This window comes from Pinus tabuliformis, chromosome J (assembly GCF_031772625.1).
Source record: "Pinus tabuliformis cultivar Carrire ecotype Pingquan chromosome J, CPIR1, whole genome shotgun sequence".
Lineage (NCBI taxonomy): Eukaryota > Viridiplantae > Streptophyta > Pinopsida > Pinales > Pinaceae > Pinus > Pinus tabuliformis.
Genome location: NC_142295.1, coordinates 1,244,596,147 through 1,244,614,855, shown reverse-complemented (window position 1 = coordinate 1,244,614,855; position 18,709 = coordinate 1,244,596,147). Strand labels below are relative to the sequence as shown.

General features: G+C 39.1%; 1 protein-coding gene across 1 annotated transcript; it reads left to right on the top strand.

Annotated features, from left to right (window-relative positions):
• Positions 1-3,292: 3,292 nt before the first annotated feature.
• Positions 3,293-18,142, top strand: LOC149231711 (uncharacterized). Its single transcript, XM_089381722.1, has 3 exons — positions 3,293-3,758; positions 17,369-17,510; positions 17,625-18,142. Exons 1-3 carry the CDS (start codon positions 3,293-3,295, stop codon positions 18,067-18,069), a joined length of 1,053 nt encoding a protein of 350 aa, XP_089237848.1. The 3' UTR covers positions 18,070-18,142.
• Positions 18,143-18,709: the final 567 nt, after the last annotated feature.

Below are 18,709 nucleotides of genomic sequence, written 5' to 3'. Positions count from 1 at the left end.
GGAAGCAACATCACGAACTTGATAAACTAAACCCACACACCTGGCATGGATGCCTTTAAACAAGGAGCATCTTCAAAATACTTCCTGTTCGTAACAATAATGTTTAATGACCACATTATGTCTTTTCTCTTTGTGTGATGTCTATTGTTGAATGATAGCAAAGAGTTCTAATGTAGTTGGCCATTCTATAGTGTGCATTAATTATGTTCATGGAATAAGGTTAGAATTTTGCCAAGTCCGAAACTTGAGAAAGAAATTCTATCCACTCCTTAGTTGAACTTGTGCCTCATTAAGTAGAGAGATGTTAAACACAGTATGAATGAATCAGTGAAGGCATTCTTAGAGAGGAAGCTAGAAAAATCCTTCACATGGTAAGCAGAAAAATAGGATGGCAAAAGAACAGTCAGTGAACTGCCAAGATATGTGAAGCCAGGAAGCAGAGCTCATCACCCAATGGCAAACAAAAAATTGGATCACTATATTGCACATCCGAAGAAGTAAGCACAGCCCCAGATATTGCCATTTTGCAATTTAGATGCAATCAAGCTGAATTAATGGCATAAAAACATAACAAAAGTAACATTCACTAAGTGCCGTGGCTGTTAATATTATAGAATGGCATTCCAGATTGTGTTCAAACATCACAACATAGCAGCAAAAGATCAATTGGCAACTGTCTTTGAGTCATCTTAAAAAATTTGTAGTTCCATCCCTCAACCAAAAGGGCAATCACTTTACAAAACATTGGGTGCTTCAGAAAACAAAAGCGATAGAGTCTTGGGTAGAAACAACACCACCTTGATAGAGGCAATGCATCCTCATACATTGTGCATCAGGAAATTATTGTGATGTCTATTACTGAATGATAGCAAAGAGTTCTAATGTAGTTGGCCATTCTATAGTGTGCATTAAATATGTTCATGGAATAAGGTTAGGATTTTGCCATGTCCGAGACTTGAGAAAGAAATTATATCTACTCTCTAGTTGAACTTGTGCCTCATTAAGTAGAGATATGTTAAACACAGTATGAATGTGTCAGTGAAAGCATTTTTAGAGAGGCAGCTAGCAAAATCCTTCACATAGTAAGCAGAAAAATAGGATGGCAAAAGGACAGTAAGTGAAATTCATGAGTCCTTGTGACGGCCAAGGTAATTGAAGCCAGGAAGCAGAGCTCATCACCCAATGGCAAACAAAAAATTGGATCACTATATTGCACATCTGAAGAAGTAAGCACAGCACCAGATATTGCAGTTTTGCAATTTAGATGCAATCAAGCCGAATTAATGGCATAAAAACATAACAAAAGTAACATTCACTAGGTGTCATGGCTGTTAATATTATAGAATGGCATTCCAGATTGTGTTCAAACATCGCCACATAGCAGCAAGAGATCAATTGGCAACTGTCTTTGAGTCATCTTAAAAAATTTGTAGTTCCATCCCAAAACCAAAAGGGCAATCACTTCACAAAACATTGGGTGCTTCAGGAAACAACAATGGAGTCTTGGGTAGAAACAATACCACCTTGATAGAGGCAATGCATCCTCATACATTGTGCATCAGAAAATTATTGTGATGAGACCTTGTATGGGATACAAATTCCTACTAGAAAGCTGGATAAGAAAACCATTTGGCTTTGTAAGACACGGTGGCTTTCTTTCCCACAAAGTGGGAGGTGGTTTGTATCATATCTGATTCATGTTTTGATGTCCAGCATCATATCGTCAGTAAGCAGTGGTTGGATTTCTGGAAATTAACCACTGGGTGGAGAAATTCCGTTTCTCCATCTAAATTGGTTGTTTTATAAAGATTGAGGTTAAGTTGTGCTTCTAAATCTAGCTTGAAGGCATTATTGCCCATGGCTTGTGTCAAAGTTCAAAGGCCATGTTGGATTGGTTCAATGTGCAATATTTCTGCTAGTGAAATCTCTTTTTGTCCAGGTAGAGCCAAAATTTGTCCCCAACGTTGAAATGGTGTGTCCGATGTCATTCGTGGACTTCTTTGTAATTTGCTTGTGTTTGTCTCAGCACATCACTTACCTTGTTATGGATTTTCAAAAGATGCTCAACCAATGCAGCAGCCTTATTTTTCCCTGTTTGCTCAGCTAAATTGATTGTAGATGCAGCTGCTACAGGCAATTCATATGGTGCTATAGGTTGGAACCCGTAGCAGACTTCAAAGGGCAAATAACATGTCGAAGTATGTGGTGCACAGTTGTAAATATGTTGGACATATGGAGAAGATACCTGTCCCATTGTTTGTTTATTTGGTGATATAATATCGAAGCATTCACCAAGGTTCTGTTAAAAAACTGTTTGACTGTTGTTCTGGGGCAAAATGTTGAAATGACGTAGAAAATTGGAAACTGCTTCCCAACTGTTTCCATAAGACCTGCCAGAACTGGCTGACAAATCTGGAATCCCAGTCAGAAACGATTGTTGTTTGCAAAGCAAAAAATGACCGAACATATCTACAAAAAAGTTCCACTGCCCTCAGAGCAGAAATGACCTTAATACAGAGAACTAACATTTTGGAAAATCTGTAGACCATCACAAATAAGCAGTCATTCTGTGACAGTGTGATTCTGTTGTACTTGTCAGTGAGCTGCTAACAAAATGCATGGACACTGACTCCTATGAGCTCATTGCTATGGGCAATGGTTGACACAATCCCAACATTCAGTTTGATGATTTTGAATGGCTGCAGAGAGCACATCTTCTTACAAGATGGAAAATAATAGTGTGGATAGCCAGCAAAAGTACCTCTCCTGATGGTGCAGAGTTTTTATGGACACAAAAGTGTCATCCATACATACACTGAAGAATATGCCTCCTTTATAAGTTATTCTTAAGCTGTGCTGGCTAGGAAACACAACTTGGAGGGCTTAAACAACAGCTGATGAGCCATAGTCACACGGGCTATCATATTTTATTAGTATATTCTTATGTATTGAACAAATCTCTATCTACTTACTTATAAGCTTCCTTCTATATTTTTCCTCTTAGACGTTTCCTTCAAAGAGTGCAAGACTCCTAATGAAGTGTGGACCAAATTGTAGGAATTGTTCGACAAGCAAGATGGGTTGAGGGGACATCAGCTTGAGAATGAGCTTATCACAATGAATACAGCCAACTTCAAGACCCTACAGGACTACTCCAGATTTGAGACAATAATGGCTCAAGTAAAAGCTTGTGGCATAAGTAGAAAAGAAGAGCGACTCATTCTTTTGGTGCTTTCTAAGCCAGGACCTGAGTACTCTATTTTTCTCTTCTTTCCATACTACGAAATTATCTATGAGTAAAACTTGGAAGATACCACCATTAGATGATTTTACTGAATCTCTAATACAAGAGCAGAACAAGCTCATACTCATTGGGACTCTTAAGTCTGCCAAGCCCCATGCACTTGCAGCACTGGAAACGAGCAAGAAGACTAAGCAGAAGAACAAGAAGAAGGAACCAGAGAACAAGATGGATGCTAATGAAAATCCTTCTAAGGAGGGTTCAAATTCCAAGAGAGGAAAAGGCAAGAAGGAGAAGAAGTGTGCATATTGCAGTAGAGGGTTCCATCCAAAGAGCTCTTGCATGAAGAAAAACATTGATCAAATAGCACAGTTAGTCCAGAAACATCCCTTGGATGATTTCATACCAGATAATGCCCAGAAGAAGAAGAGGGACCTGCCACCAAAAGACATGGGTAAGGGTCATGCAGTGTTAGCTACTATTTCATCTCTTAGTTCTTGGGTGCTTGATTCAAAAGGTACATGCCATATGGCTTTTTCAGCAGATTATTTTTCTCACTCAGAGACTGTTGGTTGATGTAGCTTGGATAGGTGTTCTAGCCTTAGGTGGTGTCAGTGAGGCTAGGAACGCAAGAACAGAAAATATCTCCAAGCCCAAGTTATTCTTTTGAATGGAAATGTCTTAATTGCATTAATTAATCAATTTGAATTATTTTCCTAAGTTTTAACTTAGGGAAATAGATTAATTAATTAGTAATAATTGAGACATGGTCGATTTTCCTCTAGAGCCTTCTAGAAAAGTTTCTAAGCAATCTTGGCCATCAATTAGATAATTTCATATCTAAATCCTAGCCATTGATTTCTCAACAAGGGATTATAAAGGAAATCAATGGGAAGCCTTGGAGATCACGATCATGGTTATTGAGGTTTGACACCAGTGAGGGTTTCAGCAACAAATGAAGCAATGAATATTTTCCGAGGTTTTCTTTCATCAGTATTATTCTAGTTTCTGAGATCCAGAGGAATTCTCCCAAAGTTCTTTTGCAGACAGGGAGGTCGAGTTATTGAGGTCGTGAGGATTCCAGGAGCGCTGTGTTTTCTCTGAGAGAGGTCGAGATTCCTTGGAGGTTGAGGTTGCCAGGAGGGTCGTACGAGTTGTCAGAAGCGCCGAGAGGCTGATTCCGTCCAAGCCGTGAGCATCAAAGGGTCCAAGAGCTGCAAGTGTGAGGTCGTAAAGGCCATATTTTCTAGTGTGAGGCCATGTCAGGTTGCAAAGGGAGGTCGTGAGCCTTCCAGGAGTTAGATCAACTTGTGGAGGTGAAGAAATATTTTGCCGGAGATTTATCGAGATTTGGAAAGCAGTATTGTAATACTTATGAATTGCAAAACTTGCTGAAGATAATAATAAAACCCTCAAATCTGAAAAATTGGTTTTCCCTTCGGTGTTTTTCCAAGGACGTTTTGTCCAAAAATATTTTGTCCATTTTGTGATTGGGTTTCTATCATAGTTTCCATAGTTTATTTTTGGTGAATATTGCAATCGTGTTTTTATTCAATATTTGCAGTATAATAATTTTGCTCAAAATTAAATACATTGGATAATTATCAGTTGATTGCAATAAGCGATATTTTATCGATTTTTCACATGGTGTCAGAGCAAATATGAAGCGCGAAGGTTTACCGAAGTAGATCAACGCAAGGATTTGGAAGAGGAAGCTAAGGGTTTAAAACTTTAATACCCAAATCGATTTCTCAATTTGTTCCAGATTTACTTGGAGGAATTTTAACAGTGTTATTTTTTGCAAGGGAGGCCGAGATTTTCAGCCAGGTCTTGAGGGTTTCTGGAGGGCCAGGTTGCCCAGATCTAGCCGCACGTGTGGGGTGTTTATGACGAGTTGAGGGCTGAAATACTCCAAGAGGGTCGAGAGGGTGAGGCCAAGTCTTTTTGAGGAGATTGAGACTTCTAAAAGCAAGGCTGTGAGGCCAGTTTGCTAGCCAAACGCCACACATGTGGGCCATATTATTTTCCAGGAGAGCCGAAAATTCCCTGAGAAGTCGAGATCACTTGCAGAGGGAGACCATGAGGTTTTCCAAGTACTTTTGTTAGCTAGTAGAAGAGATATTTATTTTTTTATTTTCTCTCAAGGGCTTCAGTAATGGCTTCAGCAGGATTGAGGGATCAAGATAGGTTGAATGGCGCACCTAACTTTGGTGTCTAGAAAATTCGGTGCATTCTTATTTTGGGAGAGCATGGGCTGAGGAGTTTGATACGACACATATTGTTGTACCAATAGATCCTATTATGTTGCATGAGTACTGGAAAGATGATGCCAAGGCCAGACATATTATTCTAGATGGGATCAAGGACCACATAGTTCCACATTTAGCAGAAGAAAATATGGCCAAGAACATGTGGGATGCCATTAGCAAACTTTTCCAGGACAAAAATATGAATCAAAAAATGATCCTAATAGAGAAGCTTAGAAGCACCAAACAAAATAAGGGAGAGAACATTGCCATTTATCTCACCCGCATCAATTCAGTCAGAGATGAGCTAGCAGCAATTGGAAAGAAGGTCGATGACAAAAAGCTTGTGAGAACAGCCCTGAATGGGTTTCAAAAGCAGTGGGATGTTTTCGTGTAAGTGGTTAGTGGAAGATCTGATTTTCCTACTTGGGACCACGTGTGGAACAACTTCACACAGGAGGAGCTTCGACTGAGTCTTATGAAAGTCAACAATGGTACTAGCAATAGTTCCAAGCATAAGGGAGATGACAGTGAGAATGTTGCTCTTGTGAACAAGGGAAAAGCAGAGAAGGGATTCAATAAAGTGTCCAACTCCTAGGAGGGAAAGAAGGACATGTCAAAGATCAAGTGTATGGTTGTCATGAGTTTGGCCATTACCGCAACAATTGCCCGCACAAGAAGAAAGGTGACAAGAAGGGAAAGAAGCAAACAACGGCAGTCACAAATGAGCTTTCTAGATGGATAGAGGATGAGTTTGCACTCATTGCTTACAGCAGCAGTCCAGGTTAGTTGTGGCATAGTGGAATGGACCATGGGGTACTCAAGGTGACAGGTGTTCCAGATGTGAGCATGGAGCATGATGGTGTACAACGTAGAACACCTTCCTCGCTAAGAGGGAGTGTTGGTTGATGTAGCTCAGATAAGTGTTCTAGCCTCAGGTGGTGTCAATGAGGCTAGGAACACAAGAGCAGAAAATATCTCCAAGCCCAAGTTATTCTTTTGAATGGAAATGTCTTAATTAAATTAATTAATAATTTTTAATTATTTTCCTAAGTTTTAACTTAGGGAAATAGATTAATTAATTAGTAATAATTGAGACATGGTCGATTTTCCTCTAGAGACTTGTAGAAAAGTTTCTAAGCGATCTTAGCCATTGATTAGATCATTTCAGATCTAGATCTTGGTTGTTGATTTCTCAATGAGAGATTATAAAGGAAATCAATGGGCAGCCTTGGAGATCATGATCATGGTTATTGAGGTTTGACACCAGCGAGGGTTTCAGCAATAGTTGAAGCAGTGAATATTTTTCGGGGTTTTCTTTCATCAATATTCTTCTAGTTTCCAAGATCCAGAGGAGGAATTCTCCCAGAGTTCTTCTACATACAGGGAGGCCAAGTTATTAAGGTTGTGAGGATTCAAGGAGGGCCATGTTTTCACTGAGAAGCCGAGATTCCTTGTGGAGGCCAATATTGCTAGGAGGAGGTCATACGAGATTGCCAAGAGGGTCGTACGAGTTGCCAGAAGAGCCAAGAGGTTGATTTTGTCCACGTCGTGAGCATCAAAGGGTCCAGGAGCCACACGTGTGAGGTCATACAAGTCGTATTTTCTAGTGTGAGGTCGTGTCAGGTTGCAGAGGGAGGTTGTGAGCCTTCCAGGAGTTATATTTCCTTGTGGAGGTGAAGAAATATTTTTCTAGAGCTTTGTCAGGATTTTGCAAGCAATATTGTAATATTTATCAATTGCAAAATTTGTTGAAGACAATAATAAAACCCTTAGATCTAAAGAACAAGTTTTCCCTTTGGGGTTTTTCCAGGGATGTTTTGTCCAAAAATATTGTGTCCACTTTGTGATTGGTTTTCTTTTAGAGTTTTTGCAGTTTATTTTTCGTGAATATTGCAATCGTGTTTTTATTCAGTATTTGCAACATAACAATTTTGCTCAGAATTAAATACATTGGATAATTACCAGTTGATTGCAATAACCAATATTTTATCAATTTCTCACAAACTTGTCCTATGCCACCCATGCTTTTGGGAGATGATACACCAATGGAGGTTTTTGGAGAGGGGAGAATTAACTTGGAGCATGACAGCTTTAACCAAGTATTATATGTTCCTTAACTTTCAGTTGACCTACTTTCCATTTATTAGATTACTCAACCAAGGTCACGCAAGAAACTAGGAATTTACTCCAGATACAGTGATGATTTCCAACCTATCAAATGATTCTAGATATGCTATTGGAGATGCGAGCCACCATTCCATGTTATACACTTTTTTCAATAATTCCTGAATCTAGATTCTCTCTTCTAACACATGCTAATGAGGAGAGCAGGCTATGGCATGAGAGATTTGGTTAGCTTAATTATTAGTATTTAGATTAGTTATCCAGACAAGGAATGGTTGAAGGTTTCTCAACATCCAAAACACAAATGTAGTTTGCCAAGGATGCATACTTGGCAAGCATCCTAAAGAGAAGATTGACACAGCAAAGGCTAAGATTCCCTTTCATAGGAGGAAGGCTATGGACCTCAAAGAAGGGAGTGTATATATGTGGGATATCTAGAAGGAGTTACGGGTTACGGGCTATTAGATACCTCGGCAAATTCTTTATTCATCTAAGGGAGTGTCAAAATTGAAGAAGGTCCCTCACAAGCACTTTCGAAGCATCCTACTTCATCCTCTCTACCTCTACTTGTACCAGATCTCAATGATTCTTCTTCAGATTAATTTTTTTATCAGCTTTCAAATTTTGATATTTCAAAACAACAGCAAGAATTTGCAGATCTAGAGCAGAGGCCCCGATGGGTACAACAAATAATTCAGGCAGTTGGTGATATAGCAGATGATCTCATTGATTCACCGAGAACCAAGTCGCAGTTGGTGGAGCCTTCACAAACTCTAACTTTCATGGAGCATGGATATCCTATCTATTGTTATTTGATTTTTGGATCAGACCCTTAGACCTATGCAGAGGTTGAAGAGAACCCTTCTTGGGAATTAGATATGAGGGAGGAATACAATTCCCTAATAGAGAACAACACTTGGGAATTCTTACCTCTTCCTCCCAATAGGAAACTTGTCAGAGGCAAGTGGATTTACATAACTAAAAGACCAGTAGCAAAAGGATTCCCATATGATGGTATAGGATAGATCTAAGGATAGATTCATGATGGGGTTGCTCAACAACACCATCCTTCTACGAAGCAAATGCATAGGTGACATAGTATGCATTATATTTTGATGGGGGGTTTTCTTCCCACTAGGCTTTCCTCTTCACCTCAATCTTCTCATACTCTCTTGCATATTTGTTGTGCATGAGTACCTAACATGGTTGAGAATTTCCAAGACTCGTTCACTATCATACTCCTCAGTTATGCTTCAGGGGGGATGTTGGGGTACACTTGTACTCAATAGTTCATTAGGACCTACATTATGGCCATCATTAGATTCTCTCTCATACATTATTAGGGGCATATATGACCACTTTTCATTCATTACTAGACATTCCCTATTATTTGGCAAATTTTCTATTTCTAGGGTTTTTTATTTTTAACAACTCTATTTTTAGCATGGATGCCACCTAGGATGACATGTGGCACTTACTAGACACTGGTTAGAGGATGACATGGCTATTTCCACTCCACAAATTCATACTACCTCAAGCATAGGCCTTCTGAGAGTGAATATACACTTCCTCCCCCTTACTTTGTAGCAGTTAACCACCACTTTTCTCTCTCCTCTTGTTAAGTTGACTTTTAGTCCTATTTTTGGAGTTTAACTAAGTTTAACTGGTTAGTTTTTTGCACGTAAGAGTTATTAATCAGTTCTAACTAATTTTTAACTCCACTTCCAATTCATTCCATTTTAGGATATTTTGCTAATTTTAGGTCTCCCAACCTAATTTTGACTTATTTGCCAACATTAGGGGAATTTTGAGATCTAAAATGGGCCTTCTAAGGAAATTACAAAATAATAGTGGAAATGATAAAATAAGATTAGATTACATCATCAAATTTTAGAGGGAAAAAAGAAAAAATTATTTTTTCAACTCGTATTTTCAACTTATCTCCCTATGGGTTTACTCAAATTTCGGCTCGAAATTTGAGTAAAACCTTAAGGAGATAAGTTACAAATATGAGTTGAAAAAGTAGTTTTATTATTTTATTATTTTTAATATTTTTACTTTTTTACTCCAAAAATGGTGAATCATCCCCCATGGTTGATATCATCATCCTGAATCCTATTGGTTCTTATAAAGTTTATTTGGTTGAACATTTTTCTTAGGAGGCCCATTTTAGACCTCAAAAGTCCCCTAATCCTCGGAAAAGTTATTTTGAGTGAAATTGAGTGCATGCACATAGAATCCCAACCTAGTTCAAATTGGTTGACCGTTGGCCTCTTGGGGAGTCTATATATTGTATTTATGCTCAGCAATAATAAATCATCAATTATTCAGCTCATGTGCTTTGATTAATTTGAATTTTCTCTTTGGTTGCTTAGTGACTTTTCTTGTCTTGTTTTGCAAGTAGCTGGTTTAGTATTTTCTCACATCTAATTTTTTTCCTATGATTAGATCCTACACTTCAATGGTGAGAAGCTTGACACCTAGTTGTGCAATCTAGAAAAATACCTCAAGACTCCGCCTAAGATTATTGATGTGTAGAACATCCTAACTGTGGAGGTCCATATGAAAGAAACCATCCTAGATTGGTGGAAGAATCACCAAAGTTTGATGGCATTTGAAGAAAAGAAAATCACCCAATGGAACAATTTCAAATTTGCCATGTAAACAAGGTTCTTGTCTTGACTCTTGGGTATCAAGCAAATCTATTGCCACAATGGTTTCAGCCCAAACAACTTCCTTAGCAATCAATCCAGCAATACATTGAGCAATTAAAACAATCTTTGAATCAAGCTAAGAATTTCAAAATCCAGAAGAGATATTCACAATTAAGTTTCTTTCTAGCTTGCTATTATTAGAATCGATCTACTTATGTTTGAAGTAGATTCATTGGATAAAGAAAATAAAATAGTCATGGCTGCTGAAGCTTCATACCAGAGTTGGATCTAAGTTTGTGAAAAGGAGTTTCAACAATACTAATATTTTTTCTTCAATGTTCAAATTCTTCTACCTCCAAGATTTCATTCGACATCAATGGATAGCAAAAAGGATTTAGGTCTGCCTTAATCATCTATTGGTAAAGGAAAGTAAGATTTGGTCATTCCATTGAGGAATGGAGAGCTCTCAAGGCCAAGAGAGGGTCTAAGACTTTCTTCACAAAACAACCTAAAGATAATGACATATACTCATAAAGCCCCAGCTGAAGATGTAGAGATTACAATTGATAATCGATCGCTCTAAATACACAGTTTATTTTGATGACTAAAGACAGTACAACCACTCCAAAGGAACCCTCTTCATACAGAACTCCCTAGTTCAAGGTTACTTAGTTTCTCTTACCATTGACAGTGATAGTGAGAAGAACCTAGATCTCAAAAAGCTTGTTCTAAAGTTGCAACTTCCTCCTACAACCCATCCTAACTCCCTATCACCTAGATTTGGTTAAAGATGTTGGGAATCTCACACTGTTAACAAGGTAATGTGTAATAGCTTTTGCCATTGGACCCTTTAAAGGCATTGTTCATTGTGTTGTCACTCTATGATATTGCTGCAAATTAATCACTGATTTCCCTTATCACTGTGATTGACATGCCACTCATGATGGGCAGAAAAACACATATAGACTCTAGCAATATGGTAAAGTATACAAAATCACACTTGCTTCTTTGTTTCCAAGCTCTCCTTAACTTTCTGAGAAGCCAATAGTGAAACAAGTTATCTCAATAAGTTCCTAACACTTGGTATTATTTGACAAGCCAAAAAAGACAACATAGGGAAGCTCCCTTCTTCAGAGGTTTCGGCTATCATTGATTCCTATTGAGATGTTTTTGAAGAAACTATAGGGCTATGTCCTCTTTAAACATACTATCACAACATTGATTTTGTTCCAAGGTCCTTATCTCCCAACTCTTCTGCATATCACACCACATCTATCAAGAGTGCAGAGATCAAGAAGCAGTTGCAAAAGCTTTTTAGAATTAAGATCGATCCATCCTAGCGCTTCTCCTTGTAGTTCTTTAGTTATCATTGTAACCAACAAAGAAAATGCATAATGGAGATTATGCACAGGTTATGAGCATTGAATAAGATCATTGTGAAAAATCAATACCCATTTCCCAAGATCAAAGATTTCATAGGCTAAATATTTCAAAAAAAATCGATCTCGCTTCTAGCTATCACAAAGGTATGTATGAACCCTTCAGTTTTTGGAATGTAGCTTTTAAAACTAGACATAGGCTATATGAGCAAGTAATCATGTCTTTTGGTCTTCCTAATGCTCCAGGGATATTCACGAGAATTATGACTGACATATTTCACCCACATTTAGAAAAATTTATGGTGGTATTACATATTGGTCTATAGCAACAGCTGGGAAGACCATCTTCAGCATGTTCAAATCACTCTTGACCTTCTCTAGCAACATAAACTGCAAGCCAAAATGAAGAAGTCCTTCTTTAGAAAGACATCCATTCACTACTTTTGTTATTGACCACACTGGCCTGCATGCACATCCAGCCAAGGTCAAAGTCCTTCAGGATTGGTCCGCTCCATCTAATACTATACAGTACAAATTTAAAGAGTTTCCTTGGTGGTATGAATTTCTATAGGAAATTCATCTCGCATTTGTCTCACATTTCTTGGCCACTTCATCATCTCTCCAATCATAAGCATTTCTCATGGAATGCTGCAACAATTAGGTCATTTTAGCAACTCAAGGATTCCCTTTGCTCAGCTCTAATGCTTTGTCTTCCTAATTTGCATCAGCCCTTTGAGAAAGAACGGATGCTTCAGATTATGCCATTGGTAATGTTCTTAAACAGGGAGGCCACCCCATCACATATCAATCCAAACACTTTCTGTCGCAAAACAGAACTACAATACATATAATAAACAGTTCTAAGCATTGGTTCAACCACTGAAGAAAAGGAGGCACTACACCGTTGGTAAGGAGACAATTCTTCATACTGGTCATCAAACCTTTATGTTTTTTAATTTCTTATCGTCAGCCATTTCATCTCATTATTAGGTACTAAAGGGGACTACTAATAAAGTTGACATTTGAGTAGAGATTCTTCCAAGGTTTTACATATTCTAAATACCAGATTTTTTGCATATGAAGAGAAGTCACTTTATTCTTCGGATCCCACACTTTGGATTGATTCTCACCTCTTTACAACAACCTACAATATTGAATCATAATCCTTTTTCTGATTATACATTAAAAAATGGTGTGTTGTACAAGTTAAATCAGTCTTGTGTACTATTTGGTTCAGCACACCTCACACTCATTCAAGAGACACACTAATCTTTCTATGGTGTTCATTTTGGCACCTCGAAGACTTTGTAATGTTTACATAAATTATTTTGTTGGCCTTATATGAAGAAGCATGTGGAGGATTTTATTAGAGGGTGTTTGTCAAGATGTCAATCTAAACCTTCTTATAGAAAACTCAGCTTGTACCAACCACCTCCAATACCCTCATGGCCTTTCGAATCCATTTCCATGGACTTTGTTAGTTGTTTGCCACATCTTCTTGGAAACATGATTGTACATTTGTTGTTGTATGTAGGTTTTCTAAAATGGCTATTTGAGTCACATGACATAAGGACACATGGATATGGGTGTCTAACACAAAACATGTAGACCCCTAAAAAAGACACAAGAACACATTTATTGACATGTTAGGACACACTTAATGACACATTTGTTGGATTTTGTGAAATTTTTTGAACCTTTTTTATTCTCTAGGTCTCTGACATGTCCAGACATGTTAGGGCAAGGCATCGGTCACATGTTTAGCACGTGTCCTGAAAAGGACAGATGCCAAACATGTCTTCAACAGGCTACGACATGTCATGCATATCAATGTGTTCAACAAGTGGACACACAACATATAGACCTACTCTAACATGTCATGTTTCATAGATGGCTAATTTACTATTTATTCCCTAAAAAAATACTATAGATGTCTCCAAAGTTGCTAAGTTATTTTCTCTAACAAGAATGCTACCACTTTGGCTTACCACTATCATTTTTTATTAGGACTCCATATTTCTGAGTCACTTTTCAAAAACCTTGTGCAAGCTATTAGGTTGTCAATTGAGGTTCTCTACATCCACTCATCCATGAACTAATGGGCAATTTGAGACAATAAATTGCTCCTTGGTTCATGTTATACACATCCATCACCAATAGAAAAAGCAATGGGGCACTTATCTTCATGTGTTGCAGGCTTACAAACTAGCTACAATATGTTGGACATAGTGTTGTCATTAATGACAACAAGTATCATTGATGTCAAAGGGGAAGTCTAAGGAAGCAGCAATTATAACATACCCCCTACTATCCCTAGCCCTTCCTAAGGGTAGATGGACACAATTACTCTAATGACCCGTCCTCCAAGGTCCAATTATGGAAATGGGACTAAATTTATCAACCTTTTTCAACTACCTCAAAACTTAAAACGGATGATATCATTGTCACTCGTCTCGTCGAGACCTTTCCAACGATCTAAAATTTGCTTCATTTCGTCTCCCGAATCAAAATATATGGTCGATCAAAGTCCAATTTATCCGGTCTTGCCATGTCATATATCCTGATTCCTGCCACATGGAGCCCGCGTGGCACACTATAGCTATCCAAGTCATCCACCTCGCCACCACATGGCAGCACTACCCCAACTGCTGACCTATTCATACTATGTCACATATAAACCCTTTGCAATGGTTCACAAGGCCCAACGTAATATTTATATATAATGTATACAATGTATGCAGACACGGGCCCCTTTATGGCCACATCACTCCCAGGGATATAATCTCGGTGGAATTGCTCCGCACACCTCAAGGAATTGTCGGGGACAAGGCGCCAGGGTTATGTGGACCTGCCACATCCTACTGCCACCTCAACTGCCAAGCATTGCACTCCAACCAATGGCGTGGTGTCATACCTCTACTACGGACTTTTCCTCCAGCATGCTACGTCACCCTTACTCGCCATCACGCACCTGTGGGCTCCACCTCGGCCACATCACCCAGGGACTAACTCTTGGCAGGATTACACCTGTCTCCACAAGAAATTGCCAAGGACAAGGTGTCGGGGTGACATCTGATGACGTCGTACCATCCACGCGGCCTCCACCAAGAGCTCCACATGTCACATGATTTAAGCCCTCTTAAAACTATAAAAAGGTTGAAATTTTGAATCGCGATGCCACATGGCACGCCACAAGGGCACCACGTCACCACCCCTACCATGTCATGCGCCTCGTCATCCTAGGTCCCAGTGTTGTGAAAAGCGCAATTAAATCGCACTTTTTTCAAAAAAGCGCGCTTTTTTCCCCGCGCCGATTTAATCGCACTTTTTATACCAAAAAAGCAGCTATATTTTTTGCCGATTTTTTCCGAAAAAAGCTCAGGGTATCGGGGCAGCGCGTTTTATAATGAGATTTTGGGTTTTTTTTTGGTCATTTGGACAGTGGGCGCGCGCAGAAGGAGGAGGAAGTCTTGGAGAGAGCAGCTGGAGGGTTTGTGACCAAATCTAAGTGCTTATAGGACAAATTCAAGAGGAGACCACCAATTTCTCCATAGAAACGGTATGTGGATTAATTTTTTTTGTTTTCCTTGTTTAAAAACATTGTTTTTCATTGTTTTTGGTTGGGAAACTTCATATGGGCACCATTTTCCTTTTGTTTTCATTGTTTTTAAAGAATTTTTTGTATTTTTTCATTGATTTGGGATGGGTAACTTGGTATGACTATGGGAACCATTTTTTTTTTTTTTCATTTTTTTTAAACATTGTTTATGTTTTTTCATTGTTTTTGGCATTTGCCATTTGGTTGGGTAACTTGGGTTTGGAACTTTGGATTCTGGAAATTTGTAACTTGTAATTTTGTAAATGCTAAATTGTAATCCTAAATTCCTATTTCCTAATCCTTATTTTCCCATAGGTTTGCAAATTCAAAGTTCAAAAACAAACATGCCAAGGAAATTGGATCCTTTCTGGGAATATGGTGAACCTAAAGCTCCGAATGATAGACAAAACTTGAATTGCAAGTTGTGTGGAAAGGAGATACGCGGGGGGGTGTACAGGTTGAAGTTTCACCTTGCACAAATCCCTGGACATGATGTGGGGCCCTGTATAAATACAAATCCTGAACTTATCCAAAGAGCCATGAGAGCATTGGGAGAATTAGAGCACACTAGGGAGGCCAAAGAAGAACTCAAAAGGCAACTAAAAAGGTCAGCTGAAGGAAGTGGGCCAAGTGGCACTGGTTCTACTGCAACATCAGTCAATCCAGTAGCTGCATCATCATTTTTTGTTCCTCGAACCACACCTGGTTCACAACCATCTATCGGTTCAATGCTAAAAAGAACTGAAAAAGAACAAGCTGACAGGTTGATGGCAAAATTTCTCCTCTGGAGTGATATTCCTTTCAACATTGTAAGGAATAATCCATTTTTCCAACCTACTGTTGATGCTATTGCCAGTGTTGGCCCGGGGTACAAAATCCCTTCTTATCATGATTTCAGAGGCCGGATTCTTCAAGATGAAAAGCGTGACTGCACCCAAAGATTGGAGGATTTTAGGGCATCATGGGCACAAACAGGATGCACTGTTATGTCAGATGGTTGGACTGACCAAAAGGGGAGAACCCTTATAAACTTCTTGGTTAGTTGTCCCAAGGGGACTATGTTTATCAAATCTGTTGATGCGTCTCATCAAATCAAAGATGCAAGAACTTTATGTGATTTGTTGGATGTGTTTATTTTGGAGGTGGGTGAACAACATGTTGTCCAAGTCATAACGGACAATGCTGCAAATTATGTTGCTACTGGTAGAATGCTTATGGACAGGCATCCTACTTTATTTTGGACACCTTGTGCTGCCCATTGTATTGATTTGATGTTAGAGGACATAGGGAAAATTCCCTTTGTCAAAGATATTGTTGACTCATCAAAAAGCATCACAAAATTTATATATATAATCATACATCTGTGCTTAGCTTGATGAGAAGATTCGCCAACAACAAAGAGTTGGTGCGCCCCGCCATTACACGGTTTGCCACGAGTTTCATATCTCTTCAATCCCTCTTGAATTCTATGTGGGATGTGAAGAGAATGTTTCTTTCAGAGGAGTGGCGTGCTTTGTCAATGAGCCGCAAACCAGAAGGAGAGGCCGTATGCAGACTAGTTTCATACCAGGAAGACTTCTGGGCGGGAGTGCAGGAGGTGTGCGCCGTTACTGAACCTTTGGTAAAGGTTCTTCGGTTGGTTGATGGTGAGAAGCCCGCAATGGGCTATTTGTATGAAGCCATGGACAGGGCCAAAGAAGCCATTCGGGCCTACTATGATGATAAGGGAAAAGATGGGTTTCAGAAACAACTCCTTCTATGGGGAGTGATTGATGAGCGATGGAACAACACACTCCATCGTCCCATTCATGCTGCTAGGCTTTTCCTGAACCCTGCATTTTCTTATGCATGTGGGTTTGATTTTGATGCTGAGATCATGGATGGATTCTTATCCTGTGTCCAGAAGATGGTGCGATCTCCAGAACAACGTATAGAGATCTCTAAACAAATTGAGACATATAAGATGGCAGGTGGCACATTTGGCTTTGAGATGGCTATCACTGATAGGACGATTAAAATGCCAGGTATTTTTTAGTTTGTAACTTTGTTTCAAATTTCATTGTCTCTTCAAATTCCATTTTTTCTTATGTTTATTTAAAATTTTATTTGTAATTTTGTTGTAGATGCATGGTGGAAAATGTATGGTGGCAGGGTACCCCTTTTGCAAAAGCTTGTCGTACGCATCCTCAGCCAAACATGCAGCGCCTCAGGATGTGAGCGCAACTGGAGTGTATTTGAAAAAATACACAACAAGAAGCGCAACAGGTTAACACTTAAACATTTAAAATATTGCAAATTTCCAAATAAATTTTTGAATTCATTAAACAATATTTTTTTATAATATTAATTATTAATTATTATTTCATGATCTTTGTACAGGTTGGAGTCCCAGCGACTTAATGACATGGTCTACGTCTACTACAATCTTCGATTGTGGGTGAGGCAACTTGAGAGGACACCTGATGTGGATGCCATCTCATTGGATGGGATTGACACCACTGCTGCATGGAGGGTTGAGGCCGAGAGGCCTCTCATGGATTCTACTGATGATTGGTTAGTGCAGGATGTAGTGGAGGGGGAGGAGGAGGAGGAGCAGGTGGAGGAGGAGGAGGAGGAGGAGGAGGTGACACCGCCTACCCGGGCTACCACTGCCACCAGTAGAGGACGTGGTCTACCTCCTGTAGCTCCTACTTCTAGTTCTTCAGCTTCTAGAGCACATCAGACTCCACTGCCATTTCCACCAGCACAGGCACCAGCATCTACATCTAGAGGGAAAGGGAAAGCTGTGACATTTTCTCACAAGAGGGGCAGAGGAAATCAATAGGATTAGACTTTCATTTTATTGTATATGACATTATGACATGATGAGATACATTATCATATTTTTTGTTGATATTTTGAGGCTGAGTTGGGACTCAGGAGTCAGGACTTACTATTCAGGACATGATTCAATGTTATGTGTGATTTTAGCGCTAGAAATGATATTAAGCATCTTATATATTAGTTTTTTTATCATATTTATGTGCCAATATATTTATTTTATGTTGTAGATGGTTTAGATATTAAAAAAATTGAAAAAAAATGAATATTTTTGTACCAAACGCTTTTTTCCCGCTTTTTTCCCGATTTTTCCGATTTTTTCCGATTCGTTCCCCGCGCTGATTTAATCCCGCTCGCGCTTTTCACAACATTGCTGGGTCCCACCACAATTTTCAACCCCTTATAATGTGCATTTTTCACGTTGTAGGGGAGGTCACGGTTTTCCACCTCAATATGCAAAATATGGGGGGTTCACAGCCCCACTGCCACATCATCCCGGGGATTTTCTCCCGTGAGATGCCAACAGGGCCTACTTCGAAAACCATCGGGCTGCAAAACTTCCTAGATGGTCAAACGGCAGCAATGCTTGGCTCAAATCAACAATCCAGATTTCCTCTGCATGATTCCACGTTAAAATATGCGCA

Excerpts from the sequence above, each read along its gene's own strand:
- LOC149231711 (XM_089381722.1), top strand. The coding sequence starts at position 3,293 with ATGAGTAAAACTTGGAAGATACCACCATTAGATGATTTTACTGAATCT. Across the intron at positions 3,759-17,368 it reads TTGGGTGCTTGATTCAAAAG|ATGCATGGTGGAAAATGTAT; the intron begins GTACATGCCATA and ends ATTTTGTTGTAG. Across the intron at positions 17,511-17,624 it reads CACAACAAGAAGCGCAACAG|GTTGGAGTCCCAGCGACTTA; the intron begins GTTAACACTTAA and ends ATCTTTGTACAG.